The sequence below is a fragment of the Berghia stephanieae genome, chromosome 1, assembly GCF_034508935.2.
Source record: "Berghia stephanieae isolate SIO BIC M18660-M18661 chromosome 1, UCSD_Bste_1.3, whole genome shotgun sequence".
In the NCBI taxonomy this organism is placed as follows: domain Eukaryota; kingdom Metazoa; phylum Mollusca; class Gastropoda; order Nudibranchia; family Aeolidiidae; genus Berghia; species Berghia stephanieae.
Window position 1 is genome coordinate 133,726,843 of NC_088360.1, and position 22,588 is coordinate 133,749,430.

Genomic DNA, 22,588 nt, shown 5'->3' on the forward strand with positions numbered 1-22,588 from the left:
TGTTGCTTTTACGTTAGAAGAGTGTCTTTCTTTGACAGCATAATGCAATAATGGCATTAGGAATGGAGAAACTCAACTTCTCAGATATTGCGATTCATTTATTCCATCTTTTGTATTACTCTTCATCTCTCTCTCTCTCTCTCTCTCTCTCTCTCTCTCTCTCTCTCTCTCTCTCTCTCTCTCTCTCTCTCTCTCTCTTTCTTTCTTTCTTTTTGTTTTTGTTTGTTTGTTTGTTTTGGTATACCTGTTTTCTAATATTTATTTGTTGTTGTTGCTGTTGTTATTGTTTTCGTCCTTCTCCTTCACCTCCTTCTCCTCCTCTTCCTCCTTCTTCTTTTCTTCTTCTTCTTCTTCTTCTTCTTCTTCTTCTTCTTCTTCTTCTTCTTCTTCTTCTTCTTATTATTATTATTATTTTATTTTATTTATTATTATTATTATTATTATTATTATTATTATTCTCCTACGGTCTTTGCTTCGTACCCAAAAGGTACCGAGTTCGATCACCTGCTGCGCTGTGCGGCTTTAAGCAAGTCCCATCACCCAAGCTCACTTTGCGGCGCCTGGGTCAATCCAGTCTTCCCTTGGAATAGACCCTAAAGACACATTTCCTCATTGAGGATGAATAAAGGGATTTATTATTTCTTTATTTTATTGTTATCTATATCTTGGAAGGAAATTCTTGAAAAAGGGATGCTGGATATCCAAACAACTGCTTGCCTATTTTGCGAGTCTTAAACGTTTACTTATTTGAAACAGCTGTGTTGTAAATTGTGAGGAGTGTCTCAATAGCCTGTTTTATCACAACAAGATAAAAAGCACTTAACTTCCATTGTATAATTCATTCTATCTACAATTGCTATCAAAATAGAAACAAATGAAAGTAATATAATTCTAGATGCGTACATTGTGCTTGATTTACACTTAGATTTTTTGTTTTAAACACCATTTTCAGATTTAAAGCTAGCTAAATAAAATAATAATAATAATAAAAAAAAAAGAAAAAGATTCACTTCTATCTTCGTTATCAAAGATTGGGGCCTCTTCACACAAAGGATTTCAATTGCGTTCTTATTCATTTTACATAGGAATATTCACATTATTTGAAAAATATCAATTTAAGAAATTAAGGAGCAGGCAAAGGTGTAAGATGAAGACCTGAACAAGTGTGTATGAAAGGTGCCAGACAAAGCAAGAAAGAAAAATCCAAGAAAAAAAATCCCAAAAAATCAGTCGACCTTGACTCGGGAGGTAGACTGATTTTTTAGGATGTTTTTTCTTTCTTGTATTTTTCCAGCTTTGTATGGCACCTTTCACACACACTTGTTCAGATATTAATTCACATTATGTTTTTAATGGTTTTTTTTAAACAAAGAAAATTGTGGTTGGAAAGAGCAAGTATCATGATTTAAAGTCCGCTTGTTGTACAGTTGGGTATTGTCTTTGGCGACGTGTTCTGATCTTGGATTTCAAAAAAAAAAAAAAAAAAAAAAAAAAGAAGAGAACGTTGTATTGTAAGCTTCAATTCATTAGACGAAGGCAGATACTGTGGACGTTTCGGGTTTTCTATTTATCAGTAAAACAAGATGAATGAAACACTACTTACGAATGAGATAATGTGATTGTGGTAGTGGCGTTGTTAAGACACAATGAATAATAATATAGAGCTACACTGTCCATTTTTTAATAAAACGCTGTCTTATAGCCAATTAATTTATTTATAGATAGTTCGAAGATGACGTCACTCAGGTCTTTGTTATTGTTTTTTGCCATCCGCGTTTATGAGAAATGCTCACTAAACTTTATTATCCAGACTATAAACTTTCATGGATACACACAGTTTTGTGTGTTGGTCCGTTATACTTCCGGATGGCAATGTTGTGAGCTTCTTAGCCAAGCGCATACTATCTATAGCATAACCCAATGCTCTGCAACAGAATAGAATGTAATGTCGTACTGTTTTTTTAAAAAACAACAAAACAAAAAACACAAAAACATTTTTAAAATATCTATGCCTTTCAGATATCCGTCGATTAAAATGACCCTCAGCTTGTCAAAAACTTTTAAACCTGGGTCTTTCTTGAAGTCTAAGGTTAGAGAAATTTAGACAAGATGAGTTAGACAAAATGATATTAAACAGACAGATAGATTTTATCATTATTTTGTCTAACTCATCTTGTCAAAATCTCTAAAACCTTGGACTTCAAGGAAGACTCAGGTTTAAAAGTATTTGACAAGAATTGAATCTTACTGCTAACACCCGCACCACACACAATGCCTTCTCTATAATACAATTAGACCTACTATCATAAGCCTCTACATCTCCATTCATTCATTTAAACACCCACACTTGTTGAAGAAACAAAATCATTACAGTTAGTTTACCTACACCCTTACGTAAGGCCAAGTCTATTGTTCCCTGGAAAAAAAAACATGTATTTAAAATTTTGGCCAGAAATCTCGTCCTTCAAATATTGATCAAGTAAAATGACTCTCACATTATCAAAAACTCTCAGACCTGGAACTTCGTAAAGTCCCAGTTTTGGGTTTGTTTTTTTTTTAAACTCAGATAACGGACATTTTAATCGATCAATATTTAAAGGACGAATTTTCTGGCCAAAATTTTAAAGAAAAAATGTAATGTTTTTCCGTGTTTCGGCACCATAATTCATTTGATGGACAACTTGAAGAGAGATAAGTGACAGGCTGGGATTCTGCTCCAGTTCGAGCAGATGATACCTGAAATACGTCGAAAGGTCAAAGGTTTCCTCCTTGTGACACTGATGTCATGTTTAGACATGTAACAAGTAGCTTGCCATTATCAGAAGAAAAAAAAAAGAAAAAAAAATCAAAACAAAACAAAGACAATGGAAAGGCATAGATAGAATGAAGTTGACGTCACTCGTGTGTTTGTTATTGTTTTTTGCCATCCGCCTTTATGAGTAATACGAAACTGTATTAACTCTTTCCTTACCGATCATTTTCAGTATTTTCTCAAAAATGGCAGGCTTACCAAGAAAATTATATTTCTCAACTCAAACAAGCTGTCTACAAAATAACTTTATGTTCTTACTAATTAAACAAAGACCATTCTTCAAAGTTTGCGATGTACAAAATAAATCTGAATAAGAAAAAGTGTATATTGTGTCGTAACAAATGTGACGATTTTGATGCAAGTGGTAAGGAGAGGGTTAACCAGACTATAAACTTTAAGTTTACACATAGTTTTGTGTGTCGGTCCGTTATACTTCCGGATGGCAATGTTGTGAGCTTCTTAGCCAAGCCCGTAGTATATATTTGTAATTTAATCAGTTGTGAGCGAATCAGGTCTCAGTGATTAAAGGATTTTTTTTGGTTTGTTTATTCATCTTAACAACGCCACTACTACATTATCTCATTCGTCTGTAGTATTTCATTGCATTCATCCTGTTTTGTTGATAAAGGGGAAACCCGAAAGTCCATTTTATCTATTTTCGTATAGTATTAAGTTGAAGCTTGACAATATTTGGCGTCAATTTTTTTTAGATTCCCATTACAACAATGGCCCCATAAAGAATTGGCTTATCAGACCTGCAAATAAACGCATGTCGCTTCGTAGCATTCACTTGTGGAATAATAACATTATAATATTTGAAACAACGAATGCCTGTTCTCTGGACAGTTTTAAAACTTTGACTGACCGAGAGTTGTATTATCTAAGCTTTCGCTATGACCAGTAATGTTTTCTTATAGATAGAATGCGCTTGGCCGAGGAGTTCACAACATTGCCATCCGGAAGTATAACGGACCAACACACAAACTCTGTGTAACCATGAACTTTTATAGTCTGGTTAATACAGTTTCGTGAGAACAACTCACAAACGCAGATGGCAAAAACAATAACAAAGGCCTGAGTGACGTCATCTGCATACTATCTATACTTTGGTTAAAACAAAAACAAAAAACAAAAAACAAAAAAAAAAAAACAACAAAACAAACACCGCCCCCCCCCCCCAAAAAAATACAAAAAAAAAACAAACAATCAAACAAAAACTTGAGCGTTTATATAGCGCAATTTCCACTAAACGTGCTCAAAGCGCTTTACAAGGGGTCCGTCCCTGACCAACAGCAACACGTAACATGTAGAACGAGGCATGACGCCTGTTTGGCGATATTACATTTTTTTTTCGGACAGAGACAACGCTGTTAACGGTCAGGTACTCATTTTACACCTGAGTACGGTGAGAGAATGTTAGTAAAGAGCCTTTTCTAAGGACTGAACTAATCGCCAAGCGCGAGGCTGGAACCCAGGACCTTCCGATCCGAAAGCGAGTGTCATACCACGAGACCACATGGCCGCACAAATGTTTAATGATGTATTTGTGTCTATTATCATGCTCTGTGGTATAGATAGTTTGTTCCATTCGCGTATTGTTAGAGAGTAACAACTGAATTTGCATGCCTCCTGGTTCCGTTGCAGCAATTGGATTCAACTTAGCAACTGGTTCTAAACTACCGCAACAATGGCGGACGCCGTTATGAAATACTTCTTTGACGAGCATAGACGTGTATCCAGAGGAGAAAAACATTATAAATCTGATCATGTTTTAAGTTTCATACATTCTGATCACATGACATGTGAAAAATTTCTAGCCAGCATGAAGAATAAAAAGTACCGATTTCCTTTGTTTAGAACCAAACTGCTCGTCGCTGGACGGACGTGACATCAGACTATTGAATCCTATTTGTGGCAAATCTTGCGCAGCTGCTCTCTGAATGTTTTTCATTGAAATAAATAAAGCCTTTTTCCATTGCACAGCAGATGTTGCTCCTTGCACTTTTCTGTGCCCTGAACGTTACTCTGATCTACTTCCTCTCATTGTTTTCTTTGGCTTCTGGCACCACAGGGCCTTCCTTCTCTGCATGCCGTGTGCACGGGTAGAGCGAGTAGATGGAAAGTGCCTTAGTCTGTCATTGACAATACACTTTTTTTTTTTAATTCCCAGAAAAAATTTACTTCAAATAAATATTCTCGATCAGCTAAGATGACCCCCCCCCCCCCCCCCCCCCCCTAATTAAAAAAAATCTCAAACCTGAAACTTCATCAATTTGTCAGATTTATAACTTGTTGTTCGACACGTTTTGAGGTCCTTGCAATCGTTAGAGAATTGATGTAAGAGATTTCTCTCCGAAATATTAAAAGAATGTATTTTGTTAGTTTGAGGTGCCTGGTGTAGGTGGGAGGCCATCTTGACATTTCTCTCCATAATGTAGGCTAATAAGATAATTCATGAGTAAATAAATAGAAAGAAACCGTATCTGATTACCTCATACTTATTGTGAGAATGTCATATTGTGGTAAATGATGAACTAGCATAACATTGATAAAAAGCAAGAAGAAGAAGAAGAAGAAGAAGAAGAAGAAGAAGAAGAAGAAGAAGAAGAAGAAGAAGAAGAAGAAGAAGAAGAAGAAGAAGAAGAAGAAGAAGAAGAAGAAAACGACGACGACGAAGAAGAAGAAGAAGAAGAAGAAGAAGAAGAAGAAGAAGAAGAAGAAGAAGAAGAAGAAGAAGAAGAAGAAGAAGAAGAAGAAGAAGAGAGAAGAAATAAAAGAAAGAGAGAGAGAGGGAGAGAGAGACACAGAGAGAGAGAGGGAGAGAGAGAGAGAGAGAGAGAGAGGGAGAGAGAGAGAGAGAGGGGGGGGGGGAGAAACGTCCGGGATTTTTTTTCTGGCTGGCTGAGTTGGCAGAGAACTAGCTTCATGTGCAAAAAGACCGGTATCAATACCTGATGAAATTCAGAGGTTTTTGTTTGTTGTTATTATTGTTGTTGTTTGTTTCTTACACCCCCCCCCCCCCCTACCTAGTCCGCCTAGTACTTGTGGCCGGGTATCTGAGACTGTTAGGTCTGGTAGAAAGTACTTTGTTAAGATTGGCGCTTCATGATCTGTGATCTAGACTTATACACATCGAGTTACGCTAGGAAAGCGTTGCTCCCCTTTGTTTAATATTAGCTAATCGACTTTAGTTACAGCTTAATTCATTATTATTCGATAAGTCCGTTGTTTAAAATATTATGCGTGCTTACAAATATCACACTGACATACCCAAATAGAAGGATGCACTCTGTGTTCTTTTTCTTACTGTCCATATTTCAGTTTATTATTTTGTCCTTTTATTTACAATGTTGTTCCTTCATAATATAGTCCATTCCGGTATACTACCAGATCGCCACTGTAGGTCACATTATTATATAGCTATAGAAGGTCCCCTTTCCCAAATTAATTGCTATAGGTTTTAATTAAGCCAAATCGTTTTCACCACTCTGTCAGAACTTTCTTGTTCTCACATTCACATGTCATTTCCGCCCTTATTATTGAGAGAAATTAAAAAGTCTACAAAATTTCCGAAACGGAAAATGAGACTTTTCCACCATCTTTTTGACTTCCGGTTCCTTGTCCTCGAGACTCAAGTTCCCCGGTTTCTTAATTGGATCTCGGCTCCTGCACTGCCTTATACTGAAGAAACGTCTTTTTTTACTTTTTAGTCTGAAAATACAATTACCCCATGTCGGCGTGGCTCAGCGGTGCGGTCTTTGCTTCGTACCCAAAAGGAATCGAGTTCGACTACCCACCTCGTTGTGTGGCCTTGAGTCCTGCCTAGCTTAAATTTGCGCCGCTGCACTGCGGCTGACGCCCTTGGATCGAATGTACCCTAAGACAAATTATTTCCCCCTGGGGATGGATAAAGGGAATTTTGTTTTTATTTTATTATTGTTTATTAATAGCTATGTGCGACTATGTTGTCTTGTTGTACGACACTGGCCTTCGGACGGAAGGAATGTTCAGTGTTCAAGATTTCTTACACCAAAAAGCAAGAGTTTAAGTTTAAGTAAGGATCGTATATTGTAATATCCATTCATTGTTGTAATGGAAACACTCACCGCAGAAAATTTTCCATGACAAAAATCAAGCCTATAGTTGCGCCCAGTTATCAAACTTGCTAATATATACACATATGAGGCAATTATTCATATCCATCTGTCTTTGAAGTACATAATAATATACAGTTTTTTTCTGGCCAATAATGTAAAAAAAAAAAAAAACAAAAAAAAAAAAAAAAACAAAAAAAAACCAAAAAACAAGCGATTTTTAGTGCTTGGCAGTAGGCCTATACTGCCGTACTCTGGAAAAACACATAATATTTAAAAATTTGACCAGAAAACTCGTCCTTCAAATATCGATCGACGCTAAGTCCCAGGTTTGAATTTTTTTTCGCCAAGATAAGGGTCATTTAAATCGATCGATATTCGAAGGAAGAATTTTCTGGCCAAATTTTTAAATACGTTTTTATCGAGAGTACGACAGTACAGGCAGAGAGTGCATTGATTGCCGATCTGATGAGATTTGACCAAATTCCTGCTGTGATTGATTCGATGAAACCTTCAGCATTCTCTCTCACGTCTGCCTCTCTCTCTCTCTCACGTCTGCCCCCCCCCCCTCTCTCTCTCTCTCTCTCTCTCTCTCTCTCTCTCTCTCTCTCTCTCTCTCTCATTGAATGTGTGTAAGTTCGTATCTGGACTTAAAGAATACAAATAACATTTCTATCTGCACGACTTTCAAAAACATCGTTTGATCTCTCTCTCTCTCTCTCTCTCTCTCTCTCACTCTCTCTCTCTCTCTCTCTCTCTTTCTCTCTCTCTCTCTCTCTTTCTCATTGAATTTGTGTATGTTCGTATCTGGACTTAAAGAATAAAAATAACATTTCTATCTGCACGACTTTCAAAAACATCGTTTGATCTCTCTCTCTCTCTCTCTCTCTCTCTCTCTCTCTCTCTCTCTCTCTCTCTCTCTCTCTCTCTCTCTCTCTCTCTCTCTCTCTCTCTCTCTCTCTCTCTCTCTCTCTCTCTGATTGTGTGTATGTTCGTGTGACTGAACTAAAGAATAGAAATCAAATGTCTGCCCGACTGTCAGAACCGCATTTAAATCCAGCTGTCTGAAGTTGTGAAGCTAATAATAATAATAATATTTAATAATAATAATAATAATAATAATAATAATAATAATAATAATAATAATAATAATAATAATAATAATAATAATAATAATAATAATAATAATAATAATAATAATAATAATAATAATGATGATGATGATGATGATGATGATGATGATGATGATGATGATGATGATGATGATGATGATAATAATAATAATAAGAATAATAATAATAAGAATAATAATACGTGAAGTCCCAGGTTTGAAAGGTTTTGCTAAGACAAGAGTCATTTAAATCGATCGATATTTGAAGGACGAGTTTTCTGGCCAAATTTCTAAATAATATGTGGTTTTTCAAGAGTACGGCAGTACCTATAGGTCTAGTCTTGTTTCATGTTCTGGTGAATAAACCTCCGTTTCCATGTGTACGTCATGCATAGTGCACAATGAATGCGTAATGCATATTGCTTAATTAAATACGTAGGTACACGTGTAATCTGGGATATACTGGTAGACAGACACACATTCGTCTTGTTTTACTGATTGACCTCTTCTCTATGATTGATATGGACACAGAAGAAGGTCATGCTTGCTCTGTATGGTCTTGGCGCAACATGCACTTATTTACAGGTCTGATAACCCAATTCCTTATTGGCTCATTGTTGTACTGGAAATCTCAACAAAAAAACAAAAACAAAAAAAAAAAAAACAAAAAAAAAAAAATGACGCCAAATATTGTCCATTGCAACAATGTTAAACTAGGCCCAGAAGGATGTTCGGATGTCAGGCCTCCATATATGGACACGTCGGTTTGGCGTATACAGCTTTTTATCATACTTTTAAAATGTTTTTAAAAAGGCAAGATCCAATTCAAAAGAAAAAAAAAACAACATAAAAACAACAATAAACGAAAACAAAAACAAAATAATACCAAAAAAAAACCAACAAAAAAAACAAAAAAAAAAAAAAAAAAAAAAAAAAAAAAAAAAAAAAAAAAACCCAGAAAAAAAAGAAAAAAAAAACCCTCAGAAAACACAAACAATAAAAATAAAAAGGATTAAAAATCGAACAAACAAGACAAACAAAACATAATATCAAACAAAAACAAAACAAAACGAGAAAAAAAAGACAAAAGTAGACAAAACATTTTTTTTAAAAATCAACCACACACATCACCACCCGCCCCCACAACAACGACCACAACTACTACTACCACCACCACCACCACCACCACCACAACGTCCATCATCATCGTCATCATCATAATCATCTTTATCATCATTATCTCTCTCACCACCACCACCTTCACCTTTTGTGTAAAGTATCGTCAATAATAAAGTGCCTTTTTAAAAGTTTACTTTTTTAAAGTATGGAAACGCGTGATGTGTGTGTGTTGTGTGTGTGTGTGTGTGTGTGTGTGCGTGTGTGTGTGCGTGTGGGCTGTGTGTGTGTTTATGTGTATGTGAAGCAGGGCAGGGTCACGCAGGTAGAAACGTCTCGACACATGTGTGTCAACTGTCAACGCATGAAACCTGTGGGAAAGATAAATGCGGAAAGAGGAAGAATACAAACTACAAACACACCGTGATTACACAGTTACACAGTGGTAATTAAAATGTAAGAAGGTGAAGGGATCGACGAAATTTGACGTTTTGAATTTCCAAGTCCAAAGTTTTATTTAGAATTTAAAAAAGTTAATCGATTATGATAATCTTCACTCCAGGCACTTGCAAGAATTTTTCAAAATAGTGCTATCGGTATTAATTTAGCGTAGAAAAATAAAGGGGAGTGAAACATTTACTAAAGTGAAAAAATTATCGCTCTATCTCAACTAGTTCAAAAGTTATGACCTTTTATGTGGTGAAAAATCTCTATAGAAGCTTATAGGAAAATATGTGACCAAAACACAGCAACCTAATGGATAATCAAGTATAATTCAGAAACGGCTTCAGATACAACTTTGAATTTTTTACACGTGGTAATTCAACATCTCTGTAATACATTGCAAACAGAAAAATAATTATTTATTGAGAGAGAAAAGTATAGTTTAGAGCTGAATCAGCTGAAATCAAGGAAAAATAGATCACGACATGCAAATGAATGACCTATTGGAATTTTGGAAAAGTCGAAAATTAAATATTTATTCACATGTAGATAGACCAAATACACCACTGAATCGGCGTCATTTAGTTATTCACTTTGAACTTTTCAAAATTAAAATAGACCTCATAAAAGCAGAGATATGGACTGATAAATGTTTGAGGTGGTGTATTCGTGTTTAAAATGATCGAAAATAGGTGATTTTAAAAACTTCCGCTCCCCCGTTCCCCTAAATTGGACAGACGTCCGTCAAAGGATGAAAAACGTCAAAATCAACAGTGAAAAATCAATCGGAAAAAAAGGAAGAGAATTGTAAATTATAAAATGAATGCATGGACATGAAAACGCCAATTAATTAAATAATTTAAAACAAAAATAACTTCCATAAATGGAATATATTGTAAGATATACAGATGTAAAGTTTTGATGTGGATTGACGAAGTTATCTCTCAAACGCAGCAGACGACAGGAAGTGAATCAGTATAAGAAAATGGCAGCTTCTGTAAACAATCGAGGCCAATTACTGTTTTTTGGGGAGCTCTAACTTTTGAGTGCAAACATATTTTGCTCTGAAATTTTTAGAGAAGCTACTTTAATATGTATCTCAGAAGGACTTGTTTTTATTAAGAAGGACCATCTCTGGTTTAAAAGTTATAAGCGTTTAAACACATATACTCTCTTTACACAAAGATTTCTCAAAATCATGATATAAAAATATAATAATATTAGCATCATTGTATGTAGAATTTTATGCCCTTTCCAATGATATATAATACATGCCATTTCATTCCACTGAAAAAGAAGAATGAACATTTTAAAATCACTCCTAAATTTTTTCCCCTCAAAAACGGAAACAGAAATCCTCGCCTGTTTTCAACTCGCGAGAGCTACGTCTTGCAAGTGCCTAGTCACTCCAAACTTTTTTGCTGACGTCCTGTGAAAGTGCTTTTATTTTTATTAGTAAGTGTGTTATTGTTGATGTTGATTAGTTTGCATAGGCAGATAATATTATAGTTAGGGGGAAACCTTCCATAAGCTACTACATCCCAAGTATTCTTGTTCTAGTGGGGGGTTTGGGAGTTGGGGGGGGGGGACTTTTAAAAAAATCTCCCCCCTCTCAAACCCCCTACACTAGAACTTCTAGAAGGGGGTTTGGGAGGGGGAAACTTTTTTTAAAAAGTCCCCCCCCCCCTTCCCAAACCCCCTCTATAACATCGGAAGAATACTTGGGATGTAGTATAGTTAGGCCTAATAAATACTTTTTTTCCCTGAGATGACAATAGATGGTCTGCTATTCTCTTTTTCTTATTGTTCTGAAGCTTGAACAGACTGAAGTTAGTGTCAGATATAATTATTTTGTTTGTTTGTTCTAAACCATCTAACCGCGTCGTAAGATTTAATGTAATCTCTATGTCCTATAAACCTTGACTTGCCAGCTCTGCTACCCCCTCCTCATCCTCTTCATCTTCTTCATCTTCTTCTTCTTCTTCTTCTTCTTCTTCTTCTTCTTCTTCTTCTTCTTCTTCTTCTTCTTCTTCTTCTACTTCCTCTTCGTCTTCGTCTTCCTTCCTTTTATCCTGTGACTTATTATTATTATTATTATTATTATTATTATTATTATTATGTTTTATAAAATTAAATCAATATTTTTTTTTCTGTTCTGCCCATTAATTTATCCATATTTTTCTCCCCCAGCACCCCCTCCCTTTTCCAAATCACCAACCCTTCTACTCTACAGCAAGCATGCAAAGGCCTACATACATACACATTCATACACACACACACAAACACACACACAAACTTATATACCCACGTAACTAGGCCTTCTGTAACAAACATAGATAAGAAGTTAATTATCAGTGCTTATTATTTTTTATTGATGGCAATAGTGAGTACCAAGTTCCTATGCATTTGTACGTATTTGCAGGTCTGATAACCCAAATTGTTTTTTCATCATTGTTATGGAAATAGGCCTACTCTCAAACCAACGTAACATATGTTACAAAGAATGAAATGAGCAGTCTAATGGTGAAAAGGTTTGAACTGAGATATTGCCAAGTTTAGTTAGAAGGTCAATTTTTATCAAAATTGAGTCCTTGTCATAAATGATTAAATCAACCCCTATTTGTGTATCTTTGGGAAATATCAAAGCTTAATTTAATCGATCGTAAAAACCCTAAATAGCTTCAAGAGCAGACTAGACAAATTTTGGTCAGACTAAAATGTTTATATTTATTATTATAAATGAATGAAATCAAATATATTCTATTTCAGATGGCCTTTATGATGAACGTGCAATCAACCTATTCAATATGCTGTTGCCATGACAGCTACCAGTAAACTCGGCACAAGACTAGGAAATACCAAATAAAAATCATGTTGCTACCAACTGGAATGAAGTTCAGATATCGTGTGACTGCCCTGATTGTCCTGGCTACACTGATGATAGGAATATACATCAATCTGCCAGAGGAAAGAAACAGGTTGGAGCTGAAGGAACAACATCGACGAATGCTTCAAGGGAAACCGATCAAAGCCCTGGTGGGTAAAATAAAAATCTAATTATATATTTGACAAATTGGATTTTTTGTAACACTAAGGCTCTGAAACCTCTTGACCAATCGTCACCAAATTTTGGATTGTGTTTACAAAACAGTCCTTGAAAATTGTGAGACAGGTTGCAATAATTAATCTATTTAAAATTCAGTTATAAATCATCATCTGGAAATAAGTTGGTAAAAGTGCATGTTTATAGAAGTAAAGAGGTGCCACTCCCACTTCCGGACTAACTTGCCACAAGTTGCTGTCGCTTCAATCCTGAGTGGTATAAGGCGGTCTCCCCAAGAACAATTATATTGTTTCATCTAATTCTAATTCTAATTAAGCTTTTATATAGTGCAGCTATGTGGTCTAGTGGTATGACACTCGCTTTTGGATCGGAAGGTCCTTGGTTCGAGCCTCGCTCGGAGCATGGTTGATCCTTGGAAAAGCTTTTTACTCACACTCTCTCACTGTACTAAGGTGTAAAATGAGTACCTGACTGTTAACAGCGTTGTCTGAGTTAGAAAAAAATGGTAATATTGCCTACAGGTGTCGTGTCCCATCCTAAATGTTAAATGTTGCTGTTGGCCAGGGACTCCTTGTAATGTGCTTTGAGCATGTTTAGTGGATATTGTGCTATATATTAAAAAGCTCAATTTTTAGTGCAATATCCACTAAATTTTCTCAAAGTGCTTTACAAGGGTCCCTAGCCAATAGCTTAACATGTAGGACGAGACATGATGCTTGTTAGGTGATATTACAATTTCTTTTCACGCAGAGACAACATTGTTTAATGGCCAGGTACTCTTTTTACACCTGAGTATGGTGAACGTGAGTAAAGAGCCTTTTTCAAGGACTCGACTATGTACTGCTCAAAGAGGGGCTCAAACCCAGGACCTTCCGATCCAAAGGCAAGTGTCATACTACCAGACTGCACATCCATATTGATTAAATTTGTGATATTTTTTAAAATACACATTCCAGTTTTTACATGTTTTTTTAATGTTTTACATTTTAGGTGATCAAGGATGATGTTGATCCAAAATGCAGCATCTTCGACTCTCACCATCCTAGACCTGTATACGCTAACATATCGACCTTTGACCTTTCCTACAACACCCAGTATGATGTCAGCATGGATGGAAGTTGGGAGATGCCTCAGCCTACAGCAGATTATAGTAAGATGTTGACAATTTTTATTTGATAGCTTTGTGTAAAATATTTTGTGATACTAAGCTGATAGATGTTTGTTTAGTTATTGACTGTAAAAAGTAATTAACAAAAATGAACATTGCTGCTTTGAAAAAGAAATAAAAAATAAAAAAAACACAAAAAAACTTGAGCTTTTATTAAGCAATATCTACTAAACATACTCAAAGCACTTTACAAAGGGATCCCTGACCAACAGCAACATGTAACATGTAGAACGGGGCATGACACCTGTGAGGCGATCTTAACATTTTTGTTTCCAGACAGAGACAATGCTGTTAATGGCCAGGTACTCATTTTACACCTGAGTATGGTGAGAGAATGTGAGTAAAGAGCCTTTTCCAAGGATTCAACTATGCACCGAGCGAGGCTCGAACCCACTTCGAAACTTCATACCAAACACGGAATCAAATATTCAAGTAATAAAGTAAGCTGAAAGTAGAAATTTAACATTTGAAAAGGTACGAATGACGATTTTAGAAATTTTAATATTTTTATACAGATGAAAGTTACTTATCAAGGCCGTAAACCTAATTGCTATAAATGATCAATTTTATTTCCAAATGCTATTTTTTTTTTTTTTTGTACAGGCGAATCAAGGAAGTTGCCAAGATTGAATGTAATTCTGATGCCCCACTCCCACAATGATCCTGGCTGGTTAAAGACGGTGTATGAATACTACGCAGATCAAACCAAGCACATCTTGGACAACATGGTCAACAAGCTAACGCAGTACCCAAATATGACCTTCATCTGGGCGGAAACTGTTTACTTTTCCATGTGGTGGACTGAACTGGATGATGCTGTGAAGGTAAATTTGTGTTTGACTTGATAAAACTGCTCTTACTTATTTTATTCACCTTAACAATGTCATTCACACATATCTCATTCGTCCTGAGTGTTTCGTTCATCATGTTTTGTTGATAAAAGGGAATCCCAAAACATCCACAGTATCTGTCTTCATCTAATAAATTGAAGTTTACAATTCAATACTTATCTATATTTTTTACTTTGATAAGGAAAATTTGGTGTATTTCAAGCTAACGTCATTCCTTGCTGTGTTTTCACGAAGAGAGCAGGAACCTATGTAACTCCTCGTATTTCTTGAAAGTTTTTATTTGTTAAAGTAGTTAAGTCTGCAAATATAATCAGGAGAAGCCATGATTTGAAAGAAGTTCTGTCTCTTTTAAAATCAGGGATTAAGCTCAGGTGTCAGTGTTCTTGTTCATTACATTCATTGTTCTTGTTCATGACATTCATTGTTCTTGTTCATTACATTCATTGTTCTTGTTCATGATGTCATAATGAAAGAAGAGATAAAGCAAACTTATTTAAAGGATATCGACACATTTGATTATTGTCGAAAATATTCTTTTTTGTTCATGTTTTCCACAACTGTTTGATTATCTCCTTTATTTCCTAGGAACATGATCAGCATAGATTGTTTTGTAAATGCATGTTATTAATTATGAATCAGTGGAACAGTCTCACATCTCCAGTGAAAGAACAATGCGGAAGTCTGTGGAATCTTCAAAATGCGGAAGTTTTTGGCTAACAAACAAGAAAAAAAAAGAACACTTGCAAATTTATTTAGATTGTACATTGTGTGCCACCTTCATTTATTTTCTGTCTTTGATATTCTCATCAGATTCATGTCAAACGTTTGATACGACGAGGACAGCTGGAGATCGCCATGGGAGGATGGGTCATGCCGGACGAGGCCAGCACTCATTATGTGTCAGTGATAGATCAACTGGTGGAAGGTCATCAATGGCTTTGGGAGCACCTCGGCATCAGGCCACAAAACAGTTGGTCCATTGACCCCTTCGGGTACTCTGGCACAATGCCTTATCTGTGGCAGAAGGCAGGAATGTCCAACATGGTCATCCAGCGTGTTCATCAAGCTATAAAGGGCTCTCTTACCAAGGAGAATGCTTTGGAGTTTTACTGGCGACAAATGTGGGATTCAAAAGGAACATCCGACATTTTCTGTCACATCATGCCTTTTATGTTGTATAATATCAAGTATACGTGTGGTCCAAACATTTACAACTGTCTTCAGTTTGACTTTAGATCGATTCCAAATGATTTCTCCGAGAGCAGAGGGGAACCTATTACACATAAAAACATTGAACAGCAAGCCAGGTTGCTGTCTCACCAATACAGGGATAAATCATTCTATTTCAGATACAACACCATTCTAGTGCCTATTGGAGATGACTTCAGGTACGATAAAGAAGCAGAGTGGGATCAACAGTATGAAAACTATGAAAAACTCATTAAATACATTAACTCTAATCCAGAGTTTAATATGAATCTAAAGTGGGGTACGCTGAAAGATTACTTTAGAATGACTCATAAAGAACATCTCGTGAAATCCGTCAGGAATAAAGCTTCTCATTTTCCAATATTAAGCGGTGACTTCTTTCCTTATTCAGACAGGGATATGGCATATTGGACAGGCTACTTCTCAACCAGGCCTTTTGATAAAATGTTCAGTATGGATGTTCAGTCTACAATTCAAGCAGCTGATATTCTGAACACGCTGCACTATGCTTTTTATAAGAAATGGAAACTACCAGTTCGAAATAAATTCTTAACTTATTCGTCATCTCTTCAAACTGCAAGGAGAGGGCTTGGTTTGTTTTTACATCATGATGCAATTACTGGCACTGCCAAAGAATTTGTTGTCATAGACTACGAAGAGCACCTTCTTACTGCCTACAATAAATCTCAAGATGTCTTAAAGCAAACAATGCAATCCGTCATATCTCAAGGAAAAGTTGAAAAACCCATCGTGTTTAAACCTGAAACTGTGCGTAAGACGTATAAAGACATACCATCACAGGAGGTTTTATCGCTTCGCGAGACGGGGACAACCATTGTTTTCTTCAATCCTTTACCTCAGAAAAGAAAACAAATGGTTCATTTAATAGTGGATTCACAGAAGGTTGAGGTTTTAACCGCGACTAGATACGTTATTCCAAGCCAGATTAGCCCCCTGTGGGATCCAGAGGGCGATGCAACTGTTTACAGATTTAAATTCCGATTAACATTCATGGTTGAATTAGGGCCACTGGCCACTGCTCCGTACATGTTGTTTAAAAAGAACGACCTCCCCGATACTTCCTACACATCTTTGTTGACCGCCTACAACGCAGACAGCATTGAAATTCCAAAGTTTTTAAATTTTCCGCAGCAAGAAGCTGAATTAAGCCAGTCTAAATATTTCTTTGTTGATAATGAAAGAATACAGCTCGAGTTTGATTCTCAAACAGGATCTCTCGTCCGAATGAGGGACCTTCATACTGGGAATGTGACAGATCTCAACATTAGCTTTCAATTTTATAAATCCAAAGGCAGTGGGGCGTATCTATTTTATCCAAACGGTCCAGCGCTCAACTTGTTTGTTTCCATTCCAATCATTAGAGTGATGAAAGGATCTCTCATGACTGAAGTAGAAGTAAGCTACGAGCCGTACATCACTCATAGGATCACTCTCTATCACCACCCATCTCATCTTGCCACTTCTGTCTTCATTGAAAACAAAGTCAGTATTCATACTCTCAGAGACAAGGAAATTATAATGCGCTTTGATACGAATGTGAAAAATAATGATTGGTCATTTTTCACAGACCAGAATGGATTTCAATTTATTCGTCGCAAAACGAATCACCAGTTGAGAACAGAGGGCAATTATTTTCCAATGACGTCTGCTGTTTTTATGGAAGATAGACAAACCCGAATTTCATTGCTGTCTGCTCAGCCTCATGGAGTGGCCTCCCTTGAAAAGGGTCAGTTAGAGGTCATGCTAGACAGACAGCTGGTCTACGATGATAATAGGGGTCTCGGAGAGGGGGTTATGGACATAAAGACAACGATAAGCAAATTTGTTTTAATTGTAGAAAGACGAAATATGCCATTATCGCCAAAAGTATATAAATCGCATTACGCAGCTTTATCTCTCCAATCCCTCAATATCTTGGACATGCTGTCCCGTCCCGTGTTAGCTTATTACACGACAATTGACACAGATGTATTCTACAGAAATTTTAAAACTATTTCCAATGCCCTTCCGTGTGATACGTCTTTGGTGAGTCTTCGTAGCCTTGCAAACAGTAACATGGAATACAACGGAACCAGCCTGATCCTTCACAGACGCGGCTTTGACTGTGGCTTTCCATCCTGGGATTTATTATGCACTCCAACGCAGGCAGATCTAACATTGGATTCCCTTTTTAAAGACTTTAGTTACTCAAATTTGAAAGAAACGTCTTTGACGCATACAATGGTGAAGAAAAAGCTGCAGCCAAATGAACCATTGAACATTGCCCCCATGGAAATAGCGGCGTATCATTTTCATTTCGAGTAATCAGATTCAAATTATTGTAAAAAAAAAAAAAAAAAAGCCTTATATAGGGCAATATCCACTAAACCTGCTCAAAGCGCTTTACAAGGGGCCCTTGACCAACAGCAACACGTAACATCTAGAACGAGACATGATGCCTGTTAGGCGATATTACAATTTTTTCGGACAGAGACGGTCCTGTTAACGGCCAGGTACTCATTTTACACCCGAGTACAAAGAGAGAAAGTGAGTAAAGAGCCTTTTACGAGGACTCAACTATGAGCCGAGAGCGAGGCTCGAACCCAGGACCTTCCGATCCGAAAGCAAGTGTCATATCACTGGACCACATAGCCCTTGTAGTGTCATACACTTGACAAAACACATTTTGGAAATCGTGACGAGAAAAGTTTTACTGGGAATATCAATCAATTAAGATGATGCTGAACTTGTCAAAATTTCTTAAACTTGACAATTCTCCTAAAGTGTCAGAATTTAGACTTTTTGACAAGTCATCTTAATCAGTTGATATTGGAAGTACAGTGGAATCCACATAAAATCAATGCTCTTAAAGTCAACACCTCTTTTTGGTCCCAAATCGTCTGATCTTTTAACAAAATAAAAAATAAATAAAATTCCCTTAGGGGTAATTTTTCTCTAGGGTCTATTCCAAGGAAAGACTGGAATAACCCAAGCGTTAGCCTCAGTGCAGCAGCGCTGCACATTGAGCTAGAGTGAGGTGACTTGATCAATGCCACACAGTGCAGGAGCGGGTGATCGAACTCGGTACCTTTTGGGTAATAGGCAAAGACTGTACTTCTGAGCCACTGTCCCCTTTTTTACTTGAGTGTTTAGTCTTAATGTCAACCTTGCCTGGAGTCAATCAGTGTTTGCTTTATTTGGATTCCACTGTAAACATTTTCTGTTTGAATTGAAACAGTTTGTGTTTGAAATGAAACAGTTTGTGTTTGAGATGAAGCAGTTTGTGTTTGAAATGAAACATTTTCTGTTTGAAATGAAACAGTTTGTATGTTGCCAGTGTAAGGTGGGATAGCTGTTGCTTTGACTTTGATTGTGATGTTTGTGTCTGATACTATAACTATAACAAAACTAGTGCATTAATAGCTTATACGACTTGTTATCTGGTTATTATGATTATTGATGGATGATGCGATTACAAAATAGATGTCTAGTCGGTGCCTTATATTTTGTATCATGAAAACTCGTTGAGAATTTGCAAGATTGTGAAATGAAATAGAGAGAATTTTTTTTATTCTCTACATTTTGGAATTACCATCAAATGAATTTACTCAACTGAGGAGTTTGTGTTTTGAACAAGACCATTTTGGTTGGGGTTTTTTTTTTCACAAACAAATTCAATCAGATATAAATAAAGTAAGGTGGTGTGATTTTCTTAAATTTGTCTTTATTATTATGTGGACTTGACTTTCATCTCAATTTGAAAGTCTCTCAAAATCAACTTGTATAACTGTGTGATTTAAATGTGCATTCATCAAATGAAAGAGAGAGAGAGAGAGAGAGAGAGAGAGAGAGAGAGAGAGAGAGGACTATTCATGTATTAATTTTTATATTTATTTATTTTTTAAATTTTGCTTTGTTTTTTTCCCTTTTCTTTTTAGCTTTTGTAATCATTCCAAACAAAGATACTATATCTGTAACTGGTGTTGGTATCCAGACTTCTGAGGAAGTTGATGTAGATTAAATATTCATTTTGAGTTCATTACATTTTACAATGTCCAAATGCCTTGTCACCACTTGTGAGATCCTCCCATTTTCAACTCTCAATGTTTATAGCTTTAGCTTCTTGACATCTAGCTGTGTGAAGAGATTTAATGTTTATCGAACAAAATACCAAACACAGATGTTTCAGGCTCAAAACTCTTCTTCAGCCAATAACAAAAAAATGTGAATAAACAATAATATTTTACTTAAAATCCAGACAGATGACAGAGAAGTATTTAGCACGCCTTGTCAGTTTGTACAATCTCGTTATTTTGTGATCATACCAACCTACAAGGTACTTGTCAAATACTTTGAAAACGTTTTATTTTTAATTGAATTGATGATAATTAAATAATTTTTAAAACTTCAGACTTTCTTCTCCCCAATGTTCAAATTTCAGATCTCCATAAAAGGTCTGAGCTTCAAGTAAGACACTGGCAATCTATCCTTCACAATTTTTTTCAGAAACTGTTTTTGTACTTTTCTATATTATTAAAGAATGATTGAACATGCGTTGAGTTAAGAGTAACTCATATTAAAGGAATTCCCACTGTATTAAAACTTGTACTGTGCGTTTTATGCTCAGGACCCTTTCGCTCAATCTGGGGTGACCCAGATGGGAAAAAATGAATTAAAGCTTTAAGTTTTAACCCTCTCCGCACCAACTACAGGAAAATCATGTAATGTTTTTAGTTTTTACATGCTAATGGTAGTTGAATAAAACTATCTATGTACATGCTCATTTTTAATACATTTTTTTCCAATTTTGAAAAGTAGCAAAAATCTCTAGGATTGAGTGAGTTAACCCTCTCCGCACCAACTACAGGAAAATTATCTAGTGTTTTTACATGCTATAATGGTAGTTGAATAAAGCTATCTATGTGCATGCTCATTTTTAATACATTTTTTCCAATTTTGAAAAGTAGCAAACATCTCTAGGATTGAGTGAGTTAAATTACTTACCATGATGTTGGGCCTTCTTTTCTTTTTAAAAAATACATTTTGATACTTTTAAATGCACGTCATGTATATTAATTTCAAGGTCTGCGATCTTATTATGAATTTTCATACTGTGAGAAACTTCAAATCAATCACAGAATTTTTAAATTGATGAATGTAAATATGAAATTATAACTTTATTTGATGAAAATGCATTCCTACTTTATATTAAATTTTGAATACACAATAATTGTAAATATTTTTGTCTTCCTGTTCAACATGTTTTCTCAACAAAAAAAAAGATGGACCTACATTTTGTATGGTTCAGAGAATGATGCCAATTACTAGTGCTGTTTTCATTTTTTTTGAGTGAGATTGCGTCTTCTTTCTCTTCAAATAAACGGACTCACTCATTAAGATGGACTGTTGCCGTCGATTTACCACGCACAGGGCAAATCAGTAAATCATTTAGTTTTAATTATGTTTAATTTATTATTTGCTATTTTTAGAAAATGTATAAAAAAGTGATGTCATTTGAATTAAGAATTGATAGTGTTGTGTTTGCTGTTTTTCACAGTTTCTGGACGGCGACCTTTGACCTCCCATGGAGGGCAGAGGTCACACCACGTCTTCTATCCCCTTATAGATAGAATGCGCTTGGCCAATGAGTTCACAACATTGCCATCCGGAAGTATAAAGGACCAACACACAAACCATGTGTAACCATGAACTTTTATAGTCTGGTTAATACAGTTTAGTGAGAACAACTCACAAACGCGGATGGCAAAAACAATAACAAAGGCCTGAGTGACGTCATCTGCATACTATCTATATCTGTTTTCTGAGTTGCTTTCTGTCTTTGTCTTGGAATCGGATTACTTAGTTTTGTCTCTTGACAAGGAGGGTAACAGTCAAATATATAGTAATAGTTTTAGGAGATGATATTTTTTTTTCTCCTTGTAAATTATCTCTCAGTTAGACACTGTTACGTTTTCTCTTTTTGGTTTTAAATATATAATGGTTGTAGACAGTTGAATGTATTCCCCTTAATGGGGACCTGTGCTTTTGTCTGAACGAGAGTTTTAGGTGATCTCAAACTAAGTACACTGATAGTGATAGCGTGTTCTTGGAATCTACATCTCTACCCAATTAGAATCAGTTCCCCTTTGTCTTGCATTTTCTTGTGTTCTTTCAATTGTAACTCTATAACTTTTTTGACCATCTCATTTTCTTCCCTTTACCTGGTGCTGAAATAACCTCAATGTGTTGCAAGCCCGTAAAAAAACCCTTAAAACAAACAAAAAAATTATAGTAAAAATTCATAACATATAATTCAATATTTTCAAAGTGAGAATAAGCTTAGATACAACATTTTGAATTGTTTCATTAATGTGATAAACATTTTCATCATAAAATGATCCAAATTAAATTATTAAAAATAAAAAGATTTTCATGGGGAAATTGGTTATCAAATTTTCTGCAATATTTCACTTAACAGAATTGTAAAACATGAATCGTTGTCTTTTCTTAAGCATTCACATTGCAGAATATCCATGAAAAATTGCTTTGCAAGGGGTCCCAAGTGAACAGCATCACTTAACAGGTAGCATGAGACATGATGCATGTTAGGTTATATTATTACAATTATTTTTTTTTCGGACAGAGACAAGGCTGTCAATGGCCAGGCACTCATTTTACACCTGAGTATGATGAGAGAATGTGAGTAAAGGGCCTTTTTC

General features: G+C 35.8%; 1 protein-coding gene across 7 annotated transcripts in view; it reads left to right on the top strand.

Annotated features, from left to right (window-relative positions):
• The window catches only part of LOC144963246 (alpha-mannosidase 2x-like), a 78,617-nt gene extending 57,222 nt beyond the window's left edge, over positions 1–21,395 (top strand). The window contains exons 1-5 of one of the 7 annotated variants that reach the window (XM_078897104.1): positions 9,440–9,589; positions 12,347–12,613; positions 13,632–13,791; positions 14,413–14,633; positions 15,471–21,395. In XM_078897104.1, the coding sequence (XP_078753230.1) occupies positions 12,449–12,613; positions 13,632–13,791; positions 14,413–14,633; positions 15,471–18,194 (3,270 nt within the window). In that variant the 5' untranslated portion in view covers positions 9,440–9,589; positions 12,347–12,448 and the 3' untranslated portion in view covers positions 18,195–21,395. Of the gene's footprint in view, positions 1–9,439; positions 9,590–10,979; positions 11,033–12,346; positions 12,614–13,631; positions 13,795–14,412; positions 14,634–15,470 lie in introns of those variants that run through there. The other 6 variants (XM_078897106.1, XM_078897101.1, XM_078897102.1 and 3 more) reach the window with 6 other exon arrangements.
• Positions 21,396–22,588: the final 1,193 nt, after the last annotated feature.